Here is a 21,980-nt window from a genome sequence, read left to right as displayed (position 1 = left end):
GGTTGGATAGTATCATTGTTAAACAAATTTGAAATTTAGGTTTAAAATTCAGATTGTATGATGATTGTATATGACCATATGCTCGCACAGGTTCACTCTACGCTGTACAAGAAACAAGTTAATTTTTTTTTAAGTAAAACAACCCTTGGCGTTCCCCATGTTGTTCATATGTAAATATTTTCAAATGTTTAATGTGTATTCTGAAATATGAGGTGGAGTAAAAAAAAAAAAAAAAAAAAGGCATAAGATACGAAAAATGTGTATTATTGATCGAGACAAAAACTATTTTGTTAAATAGACTTGAAAAGAAGTGTTATTCGGCAAAATTGAGTGTGGATGTTTATTTTTATGTTATCTTTTCTACTGAATTATGCTGATGTTCCAGACACAAGATCACTTAAGGTGGCAAGAAAAACACCATCAACGACTAATGAAAATGTGGAATAATTCATTTGAATCCCTAAGGCTGCTGCTCGGCAGATATCCTTGAATTAAGCCCATTTTATGTTGTAAAACTATACAACAAATAAACGTTATGAAACTTTACAGCTGACCAAGGACAAAGCAAAACTCCAGGTAACCTTCCTCAAGCAGAACATTTCACATTATAAAACTAATACAATATTTCCCTGGGACTGGGTGATAGAAAAGAAGGATATACCAGTGTGTAATAGTTTTGTAATGTTCAGTGAGTTCAAGGGCATGACTCACAGGTTCATTCCTCTATTCTACTTCATTACAAGTCAGTCTGGGTTGCTATCTCGTCCGCACTGCTAATTGCCTTCTCCCACCTCCCGCCATGGACAAGAAAAGGGAAGCAATTTTATGCAGCACATAGCAATCAATAGCAATTAGGTGCATCCCTGACTAATCCCTTTGAAAATGGCATATTGGGACATAGCCAGTAGGACTCTTAAAGCACACATAGCTTCAGGCCAGCGATAGTGATGGGAACACACACACACACACACACAAACAAACAAACACACAAACAAAGGTGGATACCACATGTGCCAGTACTGTTAGGGAACAATTAATTGCTTTGTTTTTCCTATTCTATCCTATTTCCTCTCCATCGATCTTTTTCGGGCACAGGCATTCTCAATTAGGTATTTATCTTTTCCTGGTAAACCAATGCAGATTTTAGAAATGCAATTCCACTCTAAAACCACACATCCACATAACTAGAGGTTATGTATAGATTAAATTGCAAAAAAAGTTTCATTCGAGAGTTCAGTTGGTGAGGGGCAGGACGTGATGCAGGCATTGTAGTGGAGTGTCATGGTGAAGAAGGAGCAATTTACCAGTACCACTTTCCAATCTTCAGCTATAGCCAACAGCTTTGGTTAATGACGACTGAAAGAATCAGATAAGAGTAACGCGGCTGAATTGAGTTTTTATTCGCAGTGTGGCTGGGCTCACCTTTAGAAATATATTTAGGAGTCTGGATATCTGGATGGAGCTAGGAGATGTCCAACCGGGACAGACCAAGAACACCCAGTCCAACCAATGGTTTAAACTCTGCAGTATACAGGGTTCATACACATTTATACCAATACATTTCCAAGACTTTTCCATGCCTTTGAAGCTAATTTTCATGATAATACATTCTCTGAAACATCTGTGTATAAGAAAAATAAGACGGAAATCTCTCATTATGACGTTTCTCAAAACAGAGAACAATGTAACATAATTGACATAACTGATCTGACCAAAAATTTAAGTATTCTTAAAAATACATATACATTTTTTCTCAGTTGATCTTAACTGAACCACATTTACTCTATTATATAGTTGTTTTTTTAAACAATTTTACATGACTTTTCCAAAATTTTCTTGGTTTATATATTTTTCCAAAACTTCTTCAGGCCTAGAAAATTATTATTTTCAAATGCCAGGTTTTTCATGACCCTACAACCTCTGAGTATATGTAAGAGGCATTATTACACTCTTAGCTCTGAAAAATAAATTCACGACATATGGTGTAGACTTTAATTTCAGATTTTAAGAGCCACATAATTGTTTTAATGTTTATGTGATTCTTGGCAACTAAATCCCCCCCCATATAAAAAAGAAAAAAACATGATGATGCTCAAGGACAAGTGATTTTTTTTTAGAGCAAAGTTATTTTGGAATAAATGAAAGATTGTTCAGACCGAGGTTTGACAGTCTGGCACGGAGAGGAGACGGAAGGCTTTGATGCAGTCGATGAGCCAGGTGGAGGGAGCCGACCACACCTTACCTCTCCTCACTACTGCCGGCTTGTGAGGGCCCTGGGGGTCAAAGATTATGTACTGGGTGCAGAGGGCTTGGTCAGAGCCCGGAAGTGCGTGGTAGGCAGCGGCACTCAGGGTTTGTGTCACATCGCTGTCAGGCTTGGGCTGCCGGCTCAGGAGTTGACCTCCTCCCTCCCGGAGCAGCTTGGTGAGCTCGTCTTTGGAAGGCGCCTTAAAGGAGCCAAGGAGGAAGAAGAAACAGCCATCGAAGAGTGGCGGGAGCTACGAAAGATGAATGATTAGAGAATGCAAATTCAAGCATTAGTGGAAAAATTCTAATCAAATCAAGACCGAAACAAAGCTCAGTCCTTGTGAGAACAGTAGCAAAAGGATTAAAAGTCTACCCATTTTGTTCATAATAAAGTTAAATACTGAATCATTTCATGCCAATAAATCTAGGCTCTGGTATTACCAAGAGTCTGTGTGGATGCTTTGTGCTTAATTCTTTGCGGCAGAGCCAGGAGACATTTTTATCAGCACCACTTAGCATTGGTGTTTAAAGCAGCAGTGAATTAGGCCGCTGGAGACAGTTCTATTCATGACATCAATGAACTCAAACCGTTTTGGGATGTAAACTGGCTCCCTCAAGAGTTTCTAGTAAGAACATTCTTTGACTACACTTTGGTTGGATTCCACTTATGCTTGCACACGCTTGAGCGTTCTTAACTTGTGACTAAGATTGATGACGGACATTTTATTCTTTACAAGAGGGAAGCAACAAGAAGAAACTGACAATGGGGACATCTTAATTCTAATAAAGAACATGAGTATATTATCATGTCCGCCTGCACAGGCTCATCATTTCAAAGAAGCGTACTAGTCTGTTGCTAAAAGCCTAAATGCTGATATCTTAAAAAAGTATTTGCTCATAATTTAGTGTATATAAACAATGCCTAATTGCCTATAAGAAATATAGACTACCTTTTTACTTTTTCTTGTTTCATTGTTTTACTACATTGAATCCCAATGGATGGAATTCAAATTCAAATAAGAATGTCACATTGTAATAATCATATCTAAACTAAGTAAAGTAAAAACTAAATAACTGACAGCGACATTATTCACCATCTTCAATATTTAGTAGAGGCACCTTCAGCAGCAGGCACAGCCTTCAGTCTATGTAAATAGGTCTGTATCAGCTTAGCCATCTAGACAAAGCAGCGCGTCTCCATTCTTCTTTGTAAGACGACAAAAGCTCCGTCAGGTTTCGTGGGGACTGGCAAGGGAAGCTGCGATGTTCAGGTCCTGCCATAAATTCTTGTTTGGACTGAGGTCAGAACTCTGACTTGGCCACTGCAGGACATTTATGTGGTTGATGTTTTGGAAAAACTCCTGTTAGGCTTTGGCTTTGTTTGGAGTTTCTGTCTTTGTGAAAAATAAATCCTTTTCCAAATCACACTTCTCTTATAGACTGCAGAAAAGTTTTCCTCCAGGATGTTGATGGTATTTTGCTGCATTCATTTTACTCTCCACCTTCACAAACCTTACAAGGCCTGCTGCAAAGAAGCATCCCCACAACATCATGACTGATGTGGGGATGGTGTTTTTCTGCCGGTGTATGGTGTTTAGATAACACCAAACATAGCCTTAGACATAGTTTAAAACCCTGCTTTACCCCCATTGGTACTTCTCCGTATGTCATTCTGGATGTGTTTGTCCATTTATCTCAAAACGGTTGGCTGCACAACCAAATACACAGTTAAAAAATATATATTTCTACTATTATTTTATATAATGAATGCATTATGATCCAACCTAAAACATTTTAAGTGTTGTGTTTCCAAGGAAATTAAATTACACAGAGTTTTAAGACATGAAAAAGTCAAAGGCAGTACTTTTAATTGCACTCTATGATGCTGAACAATAACCATGTGTCACTGTCTAGAAAAGCTAATTCTTCTCAAGGGCAGAGGGTGTAGACAATCTAGAATCATCTGTTTCATGTGTCTGTTTGTATGTTTCTCATTTACCAAGCTACATCTGTTGATGCGACTGCGCTGGGGGCCTTCTCCCGCCTCGTGCTCACTTTCGGGCATCCACTTGCCTGCATGCAGACACGACTCCACCCCTGACATCAAAGAGAGAGGAGAATATTAAAGCTACAGCTAATTATGTTGACTTGAAAGAGTGTGACAAGGCATTGCGAAGGGAGGATGACAAAGCTCATGTCTGTTTTAGCACAAATTGGAAGATTCCAAGTATTGGCAAAGCTGCAGTTGTTGACAGAGAAAGATGCCCACAGCATGATGGAGTTAATGATGCAACCCTTGTTTTAAGTATCTCAAGCTTAAGCAGAATTCGAGCATCATCTCTGTCTCTTGAGGTCTTACAGAGTCAAATTAGAACAATGTGACAGCCAGCATCCCGGCAATTTTTAGTTAGAAAAGAGTCTTTTGTTCTAATTCCTCACAAAAAGCATCTTGAAAGACAAAAAAGTTGTATTGAAAAAAAAATAAAAAATCAGGCAGATACAGTGGCAGAAAGCAACACATTTTAATGACCCCTCACTGTCACAGATAAAAAATGCTACTGAACATGACACAGATCACAGGGCTGCTGTTCCCCGTTAACTTTACAGTATTGAATATCATATTTTGGGTATATCGAAAAACACGATTAAAAAGTTGTACATCTAAACACATTGAAGCTAGATTTGGTACAATACTGCAGTTTGCTTCAAAACAAAAAAGTCTGAAGGATGGATGTGAAATAGATCTGAGCATAAGTCTTGGCTTGACTAACTATTTTGATTGTGAACGTGCAGAGACTTCTCACAGCACTTCCAACTGTGAGTGATGCAAACAGTCCCACAGACCTAATACACATCTGCAAAGTATCTGTATTTCACCCCACCCACACAACGTTATGATTCATATCAACTTCAGTTGCAGTTTAGAGTTCTACTCAGGTGCTTTCAGCTGCAAGATAAAGTGGCATGAACAATTAGTATAAGTGTGTGTGTGTGTGTGTGTGTGTGTGTGTGTGTGTGTGTGTGTGTGTGTGTGTGTGTGTGTGTGTGTGTGTGTGTGTGTGTGTGTGTGTGTGTGTAAGCCTTGTCACAATACAGCAACGTGTCATGACACAGCAAATTACACACATACACACACACACACACGCACGCACGCACGCACACGCCGGAGCATGGGGTGGGGTATAATTACATCTCATCATCCCTCTTAATTACAGCTTTCATTCACAGGGACCCTGCCAGGGACTTGTGCAGAGAAGAGGGGAGATACTGGGGTTAATCGCTCCGGACGATGGTGCTTAGCGCTGCAAACAATTAGCATATTTGCTAATTACGTTCACAAAGACTGAATGCAGAAAACATCTCAGACCCTTTCCTTCCTGAGTCAGTGAATGAGTGAACAGCCAGATGAAACCACTTCCTAGAAAGAAAAAAAAAACCCACCATGAGACCAACTGGAGCGGCAGTTGTCATTTCCTTTTGAGGAGAACAGCTGGAAACCGGGGTTTGACTGGTGTGAAACTCTGAAGGCCCACACTGACTTTTTAACCATGGAGACGGGGTACAATAGCTCACTCTTAGTCAGTATCCTAAAAATCTGCCACTGTATTCAGATGTTCAAAAGGTGGCATGGCAGCAAAACACCAGCCAACAGATTAGTCCTCAATTCAATCCTTCGAAGCATTGCCTCCGGCGGGGCTGTGTGTCTAATGGGGCAGGTGACCGAGTGAAGCCTCTCACTAGCAGCCGGAGAAAAGAAGCAGCTAAGACGTGTGTGTAAAAGGGAGGAAGCACATGGGCGCACACATCCTCCCTAGGCCGACAGTGGGAGTAGCAGGGTTTTGTATTTGTTTACTGCACTTATCCTATTCGTAGTAGTTTGTAGCACTTACTATATTCGGATTAGTCTGTTGCAATTATTGTTTTCGTAGTAATTTGCCTCTGCACTATACTTTTGCTCTGGCTTATGCTTTAAGATGCTTGCTTAAGAAAGGAGATGCACTTATGACTTCTGGTGACTAGTAGTTCTCTTGAATACCTATGTTGAATACACTTCCTGTAAGTCGCTTTGGATAAAAGCGTCTGCTAAATGACTGTAATGTAATGTAATGTAATGCAGGGACATCAACCAAAGTGCAGAGAAATTAGCCATTACCAATAGGGAAATAAATGGAAGAGTAAGGATTTTTAAGCGTAAGAGTTCCAAATGTTGGGATACGCACTTTTTTGCCGTCTTCCAAAGATTGAGACAAGAATATCAATCTCGAACTTCATGTCTGTGCATTAAGTGCAGAGCTGCAGTCAAAGACAGGAAAAAAAGGGGAAACAGTTTGTCCGGCTCTGTCCAAAGTGAATAGATATACCTGCTTAGAGCACGTCTTTGCAGTATCTCCAGCTATAGGGCAGGCTGGCCAGATACACCAGTTAACTCTAGCATAGTATATCAATAGTACTTAGCTATCCCTGAAGCCGTAAACAGTCCTTTTTTTTTTAACATTTTTGCCTATGTACAGGTATAACAAATGAGATACAACATGTTGATTAGTGAGCTTTTGATGTATTGGTTTGGTCTTCAGTCTTTGAGCTAGGCTAAACACATCCTGACTCCAGCTCGATTCCAAGTTTTTCCCAAAATGTTAAAATATTTCTTAAAAAAAGGACTATATATTTACATAGCAAATCGGTGTTTGCTGCTTTATTAATGCTATAAATCTGTAGTTTTGCACATTGAAGTCATAGGTACTGATGGACAAGAGGATTGAATCCATTGTTGGCTAAGCAAATACTTTTAGCTGGACTGTAACCCTGTTAAGGAGAATGAAGTGGATTTTTCATGATAAGTTTCCAAACACTGAAAGCATCTTTTTGAAGAAAAATGTGTTGCAATGCAATGTAAGACCAATAAAGAGGTTAGCTCCGTCTTGGTCTAGTTGACAGCGATGGCACATAAAACGAGCTGACAGTGATAACTCAGCTGCACACATGCAAAACAAGGACAGAGTCAGATAAGATGCCAAAGTGATTGTCATGAGGGAGACAAGCTGTATCAAGTGCTCAGTCTGTGTGGAGAGAAGAGAAGGGGACGGGCTGAATATGGTCCTAACACACAAAGTGTTTTACGGTGACACAACCACACACCTAAACACACACAAACACACACACACACAAACTCAAAATGGCTTTGAGAGAGACAAGCTTGCACGCCGCTTCACTCCACACACACACAAACTCAGAGTGAAGCGATGCTACTGACGGACACACCAGTCAAGGGCACACCAAGGTGCCAGAAAACTCTTTGACAGCAAGTCTCTTTTTACTTCCCTCTAAAGCAGACTTTCTCTGAATACCTGCTTGTTGACATGGTTCAAGGTGCCAGAGAGGTGGCTAGGAATAGCAACACGTTTGCAAAGTATTCATCTTGGCATAAATCATACAAGAAAAGAATGTCGGTCATCTTTTCATCGCTAGTAATATTGAAGGTAACTATAAATTGGTGGATGCAAAATGTTTTAAATGTTTTCACAGGACATTCCAATGCTTTGCAAAAAAAAAGTATTGCATTTAGTTCTTATTCCAAACAAAGTGCTTGGATCACCTGGGTTAGGTTGGTAGCAGAGTGGAAGTACAAGATTGAATGTACATGTCTCGGACTAGTTTGGTAAATAGGAGGAATTAACACTGGAGCCTGGGTAGGAACTTAACCATAGGACTGCAGCAAAGATATATGTCACCCCAAATAATAACAATATCCTCACGTTTTCAGTAAAATTTGCTCAATCGTAAGCTTTTCAGAAACAGAGTGGCAGGTAAAAATCCTTTTTGGGAATCAGAGAAGAACACAAACCCTTTTAAATTACTCCAAACTGCTTGTGCAGCATAATCCATTTGTTCTGCACTGTGGTTCAAGTGTCCAATTTCAAACTCTTGCTTTTTTTCCACTTCGTACTGTATTCTATGCCACGAGTCAACTTACTGCAGCAAACATAACTTCCAGTGCAGATGGAAGTGGTCAGAGCCCCCGTTGAACGACTTAGTCAGCTGAATACAAATGTAACCTTGCATGTAGGACACAAAGACTCCTTTAAAATAGATAGGGCGGCTGTGGCGTAGTGGAGAGCAAGGTAGTTCTCCAATCAGACGATACCCGGCTTCGGCAGTCGATGTGTCCTTGGGCAAGACACTTAACCCCAAGTTGCTCCTGAAGGCTTGCCATCGGTGTGGACTGGATGATGCATGTTAGTTAGAGTCTGATGGTGGCACCTTGCATGGTAGCCTGTCATCAGTGTGTGAATGGGTGAATGATATGTAATATACTACTGATTGTAAGTCGCTTTGGATAAAAGCGTCTGCTAAATGACTGTAATGTAATGTAAATGTAATGTAAATAACCGTTGTAACACTGTTGCAAATGTAAGCTGCTTATCTTTTGTCGCTGGTTTGGGGTGAACTCTTTCAATTCAATTTAAAACTGAAAGCCAGACCAAGTTTAGTCTAAGTTTTAACGTTTAGAATTTTTTTTAAATAAAATGTGCTTCAGTGTAACTGCAGTGGGATGTTACCCAGGTTCAAACAACAGCAACGTAGTTTAAACCGTACATCCAAAAATCCACAGAGAACTACTCCAGCGGACAGCTCACTCAATACTCACAGCTCAATTTGACAACCCAGCAGCCGGCAAGAAGACCAAGGAGGGAGGAGATGGTGGTGGGGAAGTGGCCTTCTGGCACCACAACATGGCTCACTGCAGGAAAACACAAACACAAACAAAAGCCAAATTGAAAAGGTACAAATGTGTTGTGTTACACAATCCACAAACAGATGCTGTCTGTTGCTGTGCTCCCAGTGAATCAGTGCATGCATGCATGTTATTGGTGCAAATTCAGATAACTAGATAGCTCAAGTTCTACAAGATAATCAATTATTATGGGGTTGAAAACATTTGTTGTACCTTTATTCCACAATTCGGATACTGTATTTTAGACATTGCCTTACATTTTTTCCCAGCACAGGTTAGTTGAGCCACAAACATGACTTCAATACCTCCGAGAGAAAAACATTGGAGCACATCCTGACTCGTTACCTGACATGTCTAGAAGTAAACAACATCCCTAGTGCTACTTCCTAGCTTATGTGGAGAAAAACAGGTCTTGCAGTATATATATATATATATATATATATATATATATATATAAAATCACCATCTTAGTTTAGTGTGCTAGCATGCTAACATTTGTTCGGCTGAGGATGATCGGATTAAAAGTACTTCAGAAACCCAAATTCTAAGCAAAGACACTACCATTCATCCTCAGGGGGACATGAATGTAACTTTGAATATAACTTTATAAATAAAGGCATAATGTGTATGCCCAATTCAATTGGTGCTTGACATCAGTTATCAGAATTTTTAACAGAATAACACAAGACAATTCTACCCGAACCAACCCAACTGCAGGAGGGACTGATATCTAGATTTTGGATTCCTGGTAAAACATTCCAATTTATCTTTTCTGGCTGAATAGGTAAGTTTAATCCAAACCTGTCAAACGGTTCATGGCAACACAATAGAAGGCCATGGAACAGCTTAATTTCATAAAATGCTAAAATGCTAGACGATAATTGAAAGTTAATTAAAATTTAAATAGATGCTTATTGCCCCTTCATTTAATGCGAGCATGGTTGACAAGTACAAAATGAGCATAATTATATCTCCAGGGCAAAACCTTCTTATATTGCTCATTGACTGTGTATTCGTAGCCTTGAGTTCAAACAAAAAAATAACTTCCTCTGAAAGCACCAACTTTAACCCCTCCAGTCAGAGGTGGGAGAGCTGTGAGAAACACTTCTGTTTTTCAGTTGGGCTTATTCATCACCCTGACAGGAGCTCCAAACATTTTATGAGGAATGATTGCAATTACTTTTTCCTCTCTGGTGCTCTCCAAGCCATTACTATGCAACATTGGAGCTGTTGTATCACAATGATGTATACAGCTTTAAAAGCACTTGTTAGTTACTGTTGAACCTTTGTGAGTGATTATGCACTAGCATCTACTTGGAGCCTTTTACAATACAAAGGGGTCTCTGTAAGATAGTGAAGCCTGTGATGCTTGGCCGTGTAGCAAAAGGACCATTCAGATAAAAATCCCATCTCTGTGGTGGTGAAAGAACTGTATAAAATCTTCATAAAAAAATAAAAAAAACACCATGACTGAGGCCAGACACTACCTCATATCTACAGACCCTTTGGCGCTTGAGCCCTCGGTTTACCCATCTCATACATCTTTCAGTTAAAGAGGGAATCCAAATGATGGTTGATTTGTTATGAGAATGTTTGGCAGTGAACAAACTTACCAGCCATGGTCCCAATGCACCAGCAGTTGGCTGATAACCGCTGTTGATTTGCAGTGTTGCTGAGAGCCAATGTGTCTCATACAAAAAACATTAAAAAGCACTCATAGGCAACCAGTATTCTAATGGGTCTCGCCTGGAACATTGAGGAATTAAAGCACCCTGAGGAGGTATTATTTCTGCACCGCACAAACAATACCTAAGCCAGAGAAGGTGTCAGCCATCCTCCCTCCCAGAAGCTCTCCCAGTTTGGCCACTTGAACCTGTTCTGGCTTTGACAGCTTGCTGCCCAGAAGCACCAGCATTTCCTCCCTCCTCACACAGTCGCTCACCTAAGAAGGGACAAAAGAACATGGTTTAGAAATGTCAAAGAAAATGCATGAATATTAGTAGTGTAGGGGGGAGAAGAGTCACATCTTGACGTAGACGTACTATAGAGAGATTAGTTGAGGGGCTAAGAGATGTAGTAGCATATTTGGCTCCTTCTGACGCTTCCTGGAAAATCTTCAGCATCTCCGGACTCACTGCGTAATCGGCAGGCCTCTTTCCATGCAGATTACTGTGAAAAAGTAAATAAAAAAGATAGAGCGTCAGTGTCTCACAGGACGCATATACTTGTGTATATGCAAACCATCTGGTGGCCAAAGGGACAGCCAGACATGATGAAAATGATAAGCAATACATGATAGAATACTGCCAAAAGACTCATTAATTTACTAATTATATTTACTTCGATTTGTTCACCAAAAACGTCATCAACACAAGTCTATGTGGAGCAAGGTATTGTTGCGTAGTTGCACATATCTTGTAGGTGTATTAGTCATAGCAGATCTGAGGTGATAGTTTTCCTTTACCAATGGGACAAAACTTTCAAACACACTAACGCATAATTATTCTGTAATATCATTACATCAGACCATCAATTGGCGCAAATTTGGGTTGGTGTATTTTTCATCACTGGCCGCCAAGCAGGACAGAAAAATAAATAAAAAAAATCTAGATTTGGCCGTCCAGAACTCTGAGAAAAACAATTTGGCAATGTCACAGCCTGCTTGTTCTGTGAAACTGTGCACTCATATGTGTCATTCACTTGTTGGAGCATAATTGTTTGATATGAGGGTAAGTTCAAATTTGTGTTCTACTTCATCCTTAGGTCATGTCCATCTACAACACACTAGACTCACATTACAGAGAAGTGCTGACTATTAAAGCGCATAAGCTTCCTCAATTACATACATTAGTGAGAAGACACTACCTTTACAGATTTAACTGCGAAACACAATAACCCCTCAGTATAAAAGTATGTGTAATGGAAGAGTAGCACCATCATAAAAGCAGCATTATGTACAGAGACTCAAAGAGATGAAACTGTGACCATTCTCTGGTAGTTCTCCATAGTTCTATTGAAAAGAAAAATATTTGCATCTTCAAGTTTGAAAGAGCTGCATGGAACAAGACTGAGGTCACCTTGAGAAAAGAGGGATAGGAGAAACGAATGAAGAAAAAACACACAGGAGGAGAGGAGACGGAGAGAAGAACCAAACCCAGCAGGTCTTCTCTAAAAGATTAGGCGTCAGCAAAGATAACACCTGGGGGACAATTAATAGGTCCACTGGTCCATAAAATATTTCATTTGGATTCATACCCGCATTCCATCCACACACACACACACACACACACACACACACACACACACACGCAAATACAAACAAACATAAAATGTCCCTGACACTAATACTTATGCGCACACACACACGCGCACACAAGCTGGTCCATGCAGCTGCACGCGAGAAGAATATTTAAAGAAAAATAATAAAGCGTGGAAAATTGTCCTGCAGGTAAAGTCACAAACACTCTCCCACAAGCCTCTGCATTAAAAAGTACACAAGTGGGAGGAAGGCGCTGGTGGTTCTGGAGGATAAACACTGTAACCAAGACTGCTATTCTAACCAGGAGGAGGAGATCCACAAATTCATTTTGAAATTAACACAAATACAGAGTGTGGTTAAACAATAACATCAATACTGATAATAATAAAAGCCTTTTATTGTGCTCATTTACATTCCCCAAAGAACTGTTACTGTACCTAGTTTAAAGGCTTTAAACACATCTCTTTAACTATGGACTTGGATTTGATTTTGAAGAAATATCCATCTGCTTGTCCTCAAAGAGCACCGTATGCCAAGTTGTATGAGGCCAGTTCAAAATTCAAGCCGAGCTCATGCACACCAAACTGCTGACATAGCTTTTGAACTATGTCCGCTCAGCAGTAGCCTATGTATGAAAGGAGTCATAAGCCTAATGATGGAAAAACTCGGGGAGCAACTGATGAGGCAGAAGGATGAGGCTGAATGCATTTTAAATCAAAGGGCTCATTAGTAACATTTCCTTCTTAAACAATCCACTGTCGAAGTGTCCAAATGGTTGGATCAGCTGGCAGGTACAGCTTAGGTTTGATGATGCTGTACCTGACTCAACCAATGCTTCCATTTAACCCTGTAGAAGTACTGTGTATTGTACTGTAATTGTAATGCAGATGCTCTTCTTTGATGCCTAACTGCATAAAAAAATGTTTCCTATTGAAGAAAACCATGCTAAACAAATTAAACAAAATATTTAATGTTATGTCTGGATTTAAGTGTTTCGTCCGTTAATTTAATAGATCACTACAAATACAGTTTTCAGTATTGTATGTATTAATAAGAATTAACTGGCTAACTTGTAAATGCAGTTACCATTCATTGCTACGCCTTGAGACTGTCATTTCTTGTCATTTGACTCTGAGAGCAGTGTAATTAAACCGGCCTAGTGTACACGATTAGCGTGCCAGTAAGAGGCACACAGGTGATTAATATATTCATTCTAATACATTTTAAATAACTAATCGTTAGTTAATGTCTGTATAGATTCTGTGCTTCGGGCATTGGATGGTCTTTAGGACACGGCCTATTCAAACAGGTCTTGTTTTCCCCATCTCACTAACAAGTAAAGTTTCCTACTGTACTGCATTTACATAACATTCTAAAAATCCATAGTATGATATTAATATTAATGTGTACTTTTTTGTTTTGATGCTTTTAGGGGGGGGGACCGGAAACCTTCATGCCAATAAAGCCACATTGAATTGAATAATAAGGAACACAGTTAGAAGTAAAGGACACTAAATTTGTTTAAAATATACAAAATACCAGGATGGTACTTTTAGTGTGTGAACAGAACATATGCTACCCATTAACACCTTTGCAGGTTTCATCTTGGCTGTCCAAATGTGCTGCACTGCTATTTATGCTTACAGGTCTGAGCCTTATAGTCAGGAGACCTGCTGTGCATGCTGTGCAGCTTCTCAGAAAATGCTTAAACCTGTTGTTTTTGAGATAACAGAGAATCGTTGACTGTATAAAACAAATTAGTATTTGCTCAAGAATCTGCCTGACTGTTCAGTACTTCTAATAACCTGCACAGCAAGTCAAATACTTGCGCTTGGTAAAAAGTGGACTCACATTCAATGATTTAGAGGACAAGTCCTAAAAAAAAAAAAAAAAAAAAAAATGAATAAATGCAGTCCAATCATACAAATCTAATGAGCACAGACAAACATCCACAGAGGAACAATGAAAATCTGCAAAACTTGTATTTCCAAACCCCCGAGCTGTGTGCCAATCATTCCATTAGGGATTGCATTGGCAGATGTCTTGGTTGCCTCTTGTGTGAGTATATTGTGTGTGTGTGTGTGTGTGTGTGTGTGTGTGTGTGTGTGTGTGTGTGTGTGTGTGTGTGTGTGTGTGTGTGTGTGTAAGCAAGGATTGCATTCATCTTGCGGCATCCTGAAAGACAGTCCCAATCACTGGCTCAACGCAAGACCAACCAAACAGGCCTGTTCAAAGACAGAGAATGATCGGTATAAAATGATTGCAAAGAGATTCCTTACTGACCCAACATACTGACCTTGATCAACTACTCTATTGATCACACTTATTAACGAGCGTCCTCTACCTCATTATCTATATTGTGCTATGCATCTGCTCCGCCTCCACAGGCCAGAAACGCTGATACAGCATCAACCGATCGACCGACAACTAATCAGCGTCAGGCGATTTTCATAAGACCATCCACCTACATACTGCACCAGCACACGCCTGTCTTTGACAATCAAAGGGCTGAATGACTGCTACACTGACTGAGAATCGATATATTGAAGTGGAACATTAACAAAGGTCCAGAATAACAGAAGAGCCTTTATGATGTGATGCAATGGAATACAATAGCTGTGCAATAAACACTAGATTACCTTAAATGTTCCGTTCTTGTTGACATTTGAGCTGAATGATATTATAAATTAATGTAATTCAATATATTAACATAATAATGTCAGAGCACCTCAATAACACAGTCAAAACAACAATTTACACTTCACAAATTGTTATAATTGTGGTATTTAATAAAATTATGTTGTATTAGATTCACGTTTTCTTGTTTGTCCGTAACTCATGGTAGTACAAATATTATAATATTCATAACATAGCATATTATTCATGATAAGATTATATTTTGATTCCAAAACACATACATACTCTCAGCATTCTTAAAAATATTGTGAGTCTGTCCAGCAGCAGTGCACAGCTGTGTTTTCATTTGTGTGGAGGCTGCTGCATTTTAAAGGCTAGTGATCAAAACTATAGCTTATGCTTTAGTAATGTTAAGTCTATATGAAGTATTCATGTGGCTGGATTCAAGGTTCTGCTTCCTTTGAACATATATATTCAAAAAATCTTCTTCAGACTTTCTGGTCACCACACTCCATCTATGTGATTTGTTGACATGCAGCAACCCTTTATAAAAGCCACCATCTGCCTGCAGTCCTGTATACAGCATACAAGTGTTGTTACAATGAAATGCTTACATGGTTATTATTGCATCTCACCTGTAAAACCAACAAACTCCAGGCATGAAAAAGAATCTGAAGCTACTTACAGTATGTTCTGCGAGGCTCCAAACTGCAGCAGCAGCTTGACAATGGCTGGATGTTCGTTCCTCACGGCATCGTGGAGCGGAGAGTCATTCTCATAGCCAGGCGTATTCAACAGGGCTCCCCTTGAGACCAACACCTCCACAACTTCCAGGTGACCCAGGTTACATGCTTCATGCTGGAACAAAGAGAAGTAATATTAAGAAGTCATCCTACTTTGCTTTGATTTGGTTTCTCTCTGTTATCGTCATAATACAGCCTTATTCTCTGAAAGCATTCTAGATTGTCATCAATTTTCAATCACTGTAATATCATAATTATTTTTCAGTTGATACTATTCTAGATGAGGTAGATGAATTTGAATCTTTGTATGGGAATATGTATTCCCGCTTAAAACGCACTTTGTGGAGGTGTAGATTATTGTAGCACATCATGTTCCCAGCACTCTCTTATAGATACAAGTCTATCGATTATATGAAGCTGTCATGCCAGCTCATTGGTAGCAATTTGAAAGGTCAACTGCAAACGGTCATAACTCAAGTTTAAGTGGAGTATTTTGACAGCAGGTAGCCATGGAAAGTGCTGCAAACACTCAACCACTTATTCTCAAAAGGAACAAGTGGCTTGGGCAGCACTGAAGGATAATACAGTTTGTCATGTGCAGGCAACTTTGGGGTAGTTTGTTATAAGAGCATGTGCCTGCATGTTTTTGGGGAAGCCAGCATGCATAAAAATGGCAGTACTTACAGTAAATTACACATTCTGGAAGCCTGTATTTCCAGCTAACCTAAAGTTAACATTGAGTCTTTGTGGCTATGTTCCCCAATACTAGAGATGATTTTATTGCTGTTGGTTGCATTTCAAGATAGGCTGAATGCAACAAGAAACAGCACAACAACATCACACAGCAGAAACAGGTGCTGGTTAGAGAAAGATGTAATAAATACAGCTATTTAGAGAGGGCAACTAAGAGCTTGCATGGCATTTTCATAACAGTGACTGAGCATTGGTTTACTGAAGAAGACAATACAGTGAATTGTAAATGGCACGATGTAAATGTTGGCCAGAGAAGAAAAGCTATAGTGGACAAGAATATGTGTGGAAAATATTTTGTTATCAGAATCTGACAAATCACAAAGTCAACTGTGTGTAAAAGATGACAAAAGCTTGTTATTGACAAGACACACCTCAAAAATCTTCCATGAAAAGGAAAGAATAAGAAACCACTAGTAGAAAAAAAACTATGTTCATATAACAATATATGTTTTATTGATGAAACATTTTGCCAGTGAGTTTTTCGACACCACAAATCCAGGTTTTAGAAGAATCACATGGTGGGTAAGTCTTACCAGAGGTGTCCACCCGGCGTTATCCTTCAGGTTAGGGTCAGCTCCCTGGTCCAGCAGGTTCTTGACAGTCTCTACATCTCCCTGCAGGACCCAGGGAGAACAACAGAAACCGAGGTCAGAACTGTAGACCTGTAAAAGCAACTCTTCAAAACACAGCAGCTGATCCCAGTATACCAAAAGCTCTGTTGTTTATCAATCACACTCCACAGTGGGCCATTGATTACCTTGTCTTGCATCCAGAGGGGGATTACTGCTGTGTTTACAAGGATTACTGCGAGCAGGTCTATTCTCAACAGACCAAAACATGAATGTCTGATCATCTGAAGACTTTGTATTTTAGCTTTTCATGCTGTCACTTTACTGCGGAAATGTTTTTACAATTTACATTTGTAAAATGCAACAGCAAATAGATTGAAGAAAATAAGGTGAATTATTCAGAAACCTCTCGACCTTTATTGCAGCTAGATGCAGCAGGGTCTCTCCCTTGTGGTTCCTCTTCATCACCGCGGGGCTCCCTGAGCTGGGTCGTCCAACAGATGCAACAGGAGTAGAAGGAGATTTTCTACCAACAGAGGCTGGGACAGAGGGGCTGTCTCCCTGCTCTTCTCTTGAGTTTCTGATGCTCCCGTCACACCTGGGGCTAGCCGAAGAAAGAGGGTTAAGGACAGCTGGAGACATCTGTGATTTTCTCCGCCTGCCAGGAGAAGCCCTGGGCCTTTTCGGTGTGGTCTCCAACGTGGCAACCTTCTCCTCCACTCTGGATCTTTTTGATGAATGCTTTGGGGGAGGTACGCTGTCCAGTTTTTCAGGACTGTTAGTTTCAGACAGTTTGTCATGCTGGCCGACACTGTCCGACATTTTCTCACCGGGCTGGGTTTGGTCGTTCAGTATAGCGACGCTGCCTTCTAAGAGACTCTTCCTCATAGCTCCTAAGCAGGGGATGAGTTCATTAGTACTGCCCTGTGGCACTGTAGGCTGAGGCTCGTCAGAGGTGTCAGCAGGGCTGAGGAAGGAAACTCTTTTACTGGACCTCCTTGCCCCTTCAGCACAGTTCTGCTCCTTTTCTTTTAAAGCATCTACCTCCTCGGTGATCCCCCATTGCTGGTTTATAGCCTCCAGTCTGTGCTTCTTCATCTTCTGCTTGGTCTGTTTTCGTGTGGTCTTAGTGGCTCCTCGCACTGACACTTTCCTGATGGCAGCATTTTTCTTCGTTGACCCCTTCTTACCTTTTTCATTGTTGCAACTTTGAGAACAAGATGAGCCATAGTCTTGGGAGGACGAGGTGAAATTGAAAACTGACAGGTCTTGGCATTGAGCAGTAAAGGTGTCTTGCCGTGCTGCACCAGGAGAAGACGTGCTCTCCGGTACGAGGACCTCGGAAGGTTTCTGCACCATGCAGCGTACCTTGCGGCTGCGAGGGCTGAACCAGATCTTGAAGTTCTTCTTTTGTTTGAAAATAGGGCTCTGAGGTTGGGTTTGATTCTTGGCTGGAGAGGAATCTGCAATGACGTGTAAAAAAAATAAAAAAACCCAGTTTCAACAAAAAAAAAAGTTCAGACTTGCATGTACTATATTTGTTTTTGCTGTCAAAAAAGGCTCTACGTATTTGTATTCACCAGTATCTGTTGAGATGTTGTTGGGATGAAAAAAAGAATAACACCAACCCGTAAAAATTATGCACGCCCAGCTGATAATACCGACATTTGACAGAAGTAGAGAAGTGCCCAATCAACTCCTTAAACCTTTAGCTATTTTGGTTAAATCTAGACAGCCTGCAGATGTGTTCACATTTTATCTACCCTGTAGTTCTTTGTCAAAGCGGAGATCTACTTGCAAAACTAAACACTACCATAGTTAATTGAATTGCATAATTACTGTCATTACCAGGATGCTGGATGGGTGATAAAGATAATAAAGCATAGGAACAAGCCACTAATAACGTCATTCAGAGATTAGATTGGCATGGGAAAATGTTAAATGTTTCAGTCAACAATTGATAGAAGGGGGTGTGAGCAGACGAGCGTGGGGAGAAAGCTAATAAATAAGAGACGCTGATTTGAGAAAATAACTTGTGAATTCTGCTTTCAAGCTGCTGTATAATAGCTACCAGCTACCTGGTTGATCTATGGGATTGAGCAGGAACTCCAAACCGGAGAAGAGCTGTATGATGCTGCTGAGCTGCCTGTTGATTTGGATGTCCTTCACCCACGCAGGACTCTGACACACCACACAGCCTTCTCCTGCCTTGGGGCCAGCACAGGACCTGAGCAATAAACCAAACCTTGGATTAGGAGTTCACTTCACAGTTCAGTAAAAAGAAACACAATGAGCTTATTGATTTACCTTTTAAGGCCATTCAGTCATGAAGAGAAGGAATAAATTGAGTCTATAGTTTATGCCCATAGGGACATTAATTGCCTTCCAGACTCTCAACACTGTAAACCATGCATTGCCAAGAACCGTGCTACTGTCGCCGATATTTAGTATTTCATTTGTATTAAATGCCTGTATAAATAGTACTGTTAAAGTTGTCATTCACATTAGTTAGCATCATTGCTGGTTGATTGATCAACATAATTTGAATCTGCTAATCACATGCAATTAAAGTTATTTACTTACTCTATCCTTTTTTTAAATACATAGGTAATAACATCCAACTGAACTAAGATACTCTTCAAGTCTGAGATTGGGAAGCAAAATATTTTTCTCACTGATTTACTCACTCATTTAAATTTATAGTAGCAGGAAAAAGCATACTGTTATCAAAATACTTTATCATGGTTGTATTCCTTTTAAGTGTACAAGTGAACCAGCATGCACAATCCTGCTAGTTGCACACCTAAATAGAATGGAGCCTGAGTTTGCATTGTTTGTTACACCTGTATATGATAAATAAAAATGTCCACCACGAAACAGGTCATTTGTTAGTGACCATGGCAGAGTAAAAATACATTCAGCTGAGGTTACATTACCTGCACAGCATATGCTCGCACATTCCTAGACACACAGGTTCCGTCATTAAATTTGAGCTGGGAAAAAAAAGACAAAACATTTAAAATCGGTCAGTAGTCAGAGTAGACAAAACCACCTCCACCACACTGAGCTCCCCTCAAACTTTCTAGCACATGTTAAGGAACAAATTGGTATCTGTCAGTGGAGCATGTTAGACCTCCCATTCATAACTCTCATTTAGAATGTATAAGCGGATTGGCGATTTGGATTTGTTTTTTAGGACAAAGGGTGTTGTGGAAAAGCCATCTGAGGCACTTTTTTTATTTTGGGCTATTGAAATAAACAAGATTCTGAGACTAAAGCTATACTATTGGCTCGCGCTAGATAACAGGTCAGAACAAAATCACGAATGTCTGTACCAAATGTCATAATAATTCATAGTTGTTGAGATATTTTGATACCAACCAAAACTTCAGTAACCACTTCCAATTGTACATCAATTGCTCCACTGTAGAAACAAAAAGCCCACTACATCATCCATTTGCTGCGGATATTGAGGAGTGTGAACTTCTCCACCCATCAGGATCATCCTGAGCTGCTGCTCTACAGTCTGATTTGGTATTTGCATCAGGTAGTGGAGACAGAAGAGAGTACCATTTGAATACGAGACCCTACGTATGAACTTTGTATACAGAGTTAATTTGCCATAGCCTCTACATCTAAAGTGAAGGACCCCTCCTACACTTCTCACAGACTAGTCACCCTCTTGGAGGTAATGGAGCCTTCTAGCACCCAGACTGTGCAACAGCCTATCCCTTCACACAGTGATGTTTAACATCCTGCTAGGTGGTCCCACCACAGTAACCTTAACCCTTTCATGCATAGAGGTCACTACAGTGGACAGCTATTCAAATGTTGTTTTCTTTTCTTTTCTAGTTGCACATCAGCCACTACAATAGCGCTCACTGTAGTGGCTGATGTGCAACTATGCAATAAAAACCCATGCATATAGAAGAAAACAACATTTGAATAGCTGTCCACTGTAGTGACCTCTATGCATGAAAGGGTACATTAAATCAACCCACCATTCCCAAATCACACACACATCAATCATTTCTTATAGGGGTGTATAATGCTGCACTGTCACACATTCAACGGTCTCTGTGTTATTGTTGCAAAATTGTTTTTTTAAATGACATCTCACTATGGCACACATATGGATGAGTTACTTGCAATACAAACAGTATATATTAAACTTGAGTACATTTGAATACAAGTGCACACAATGTCATGGAAATATCCAAGTATAATTTTGGGAAAAAATGATTGGCTTCACCAATCAAACGTGCATCTCTCACCTATCAATTATTAAACTTTCATTTCGAAGATCCTGATGCAAATTTAATTAAACATATGGCATTTTTCAGTGTCTTTTATTTTTATTTATTTTTTTGCAAACCGTCTTAACATTACGTTTCCACCACTGTAATGATACTGTGAATAATAACTGTTCCAAGCAAACACTTAAACCCCACAATAACTGATGAACTAGTTACGTCACCTAACGTAAAGTACACTGTCACTGTTTATGTGTGACGTTACGCAACAAAGAACGTTTCAGAGAATACGTCTTCAGCTCACGTCTGCAGTCACGTTGACGTCAACGTTTACGTACCATTTGGAGCAAAGTAGCAGTTGTCGAAAGTTCCTAACCGCCTCCTTAGTGTTCTTCCAGTCACCGTTCTCCATGATGAGTAGAAAAGACTTCTGGCTCTTCTGTTGCCTGCTTCCGGGTTGCTTGCATCTCCCGCCAAATATTTACGGAAGTAGCCTACGTAAACTACGGATATGACGTAGGTTAAGGCCCAGGCCCAGCCCTGATGTTGAACCTTCAGATGTAGCAATTCTCTCTTGTTAATTTAAATGATTTGACTGATTGTGCATTCTTGTAAATAAATACAAAAATAATAATAATTGTGATTATATACAGATTAGGGTAAAACTTATTAACTGACACAAATAGCTTAATTCATTACCCACAATTTGTGTCATTTTATAAACATGATGTTCATGTGTATAAAGAATAGGTTGAATAAAAATGTGTGAAACAAATGTATGTTTTC

The 21,980-nt window shown here is 39.9% G+C and overlaps 1 protein-coding gene across 2 annotated transcripts; it reads right to left on the bottom strand.

Moving 5' to 3' along the window:
• Nucleotides 1-1,385: 1,385 nt before the first annotated feature.
• On the bottom strand, nt 1,386-21,660 carry bard1 (BRCA1 associated RING domain 1). Of its 2 annotated transcripts, XM_054615933.1 has the most exons (11): nt 21,533-21,660; nt 19,878-19,934; nt 19,020-19,168; nt 17,356-18,404; nt 16,906-16,986; nt 15,562-15,734; nt 11,023-11,149; nt 10,790-10,922; nt 8,894-8,986; nt 4,247-4,344; nt 1,386-2,498 (listed from the first exon to the last, which is right to left on the bottom strand). In XM_054615933.1, the coding sequence occupies exons 1-11, from the start codon at nt 21,604-21,606 to the stop codon at nt 2,151-2,153; spliced, it is 2,382 nt and encodes a 793-aa protein (XP_054471908.1). In that variant the 5' UTR covers nt 21,607-21,660; the 3' UTR covers nt 1,386-2,150. The 2 variants fall into 2 exon arrangements, with proteins under 2 accessions (XP_054471908.1, XP_054471909.1); XM_054615934.1 differs by lacking the exons at nt 1,386-2,498; nt 4,247-4,344 and adding an exon at nt 5,513-5,665.
• Nucleotides 21,661-21,980: the final 320 nt, after the last annotated feature.

The sequence above is a fragment of the Anoplopoma fimbria genome, chromosome 16 (assembly GCF_027596085.1).
Source record: "Anoplopoma fimbria isolate UVic2021 breed Golden Eagle Sablefish chromosome 16, Afim_UVic_2022, whole genome shotgun sequence".
Lineage (NCBI taxonomy): Eukaryota > Metazoa > Chordata > Actinopteri > Perciformes > Anoplopomatidae > Anoplopoma > Anoplopoma fimbria.
The sequence above is the reverse complement of the archived record's forward strand: the minus strand, read 5'-3'. Positions and strand labels throughout refer to the sequence as shown.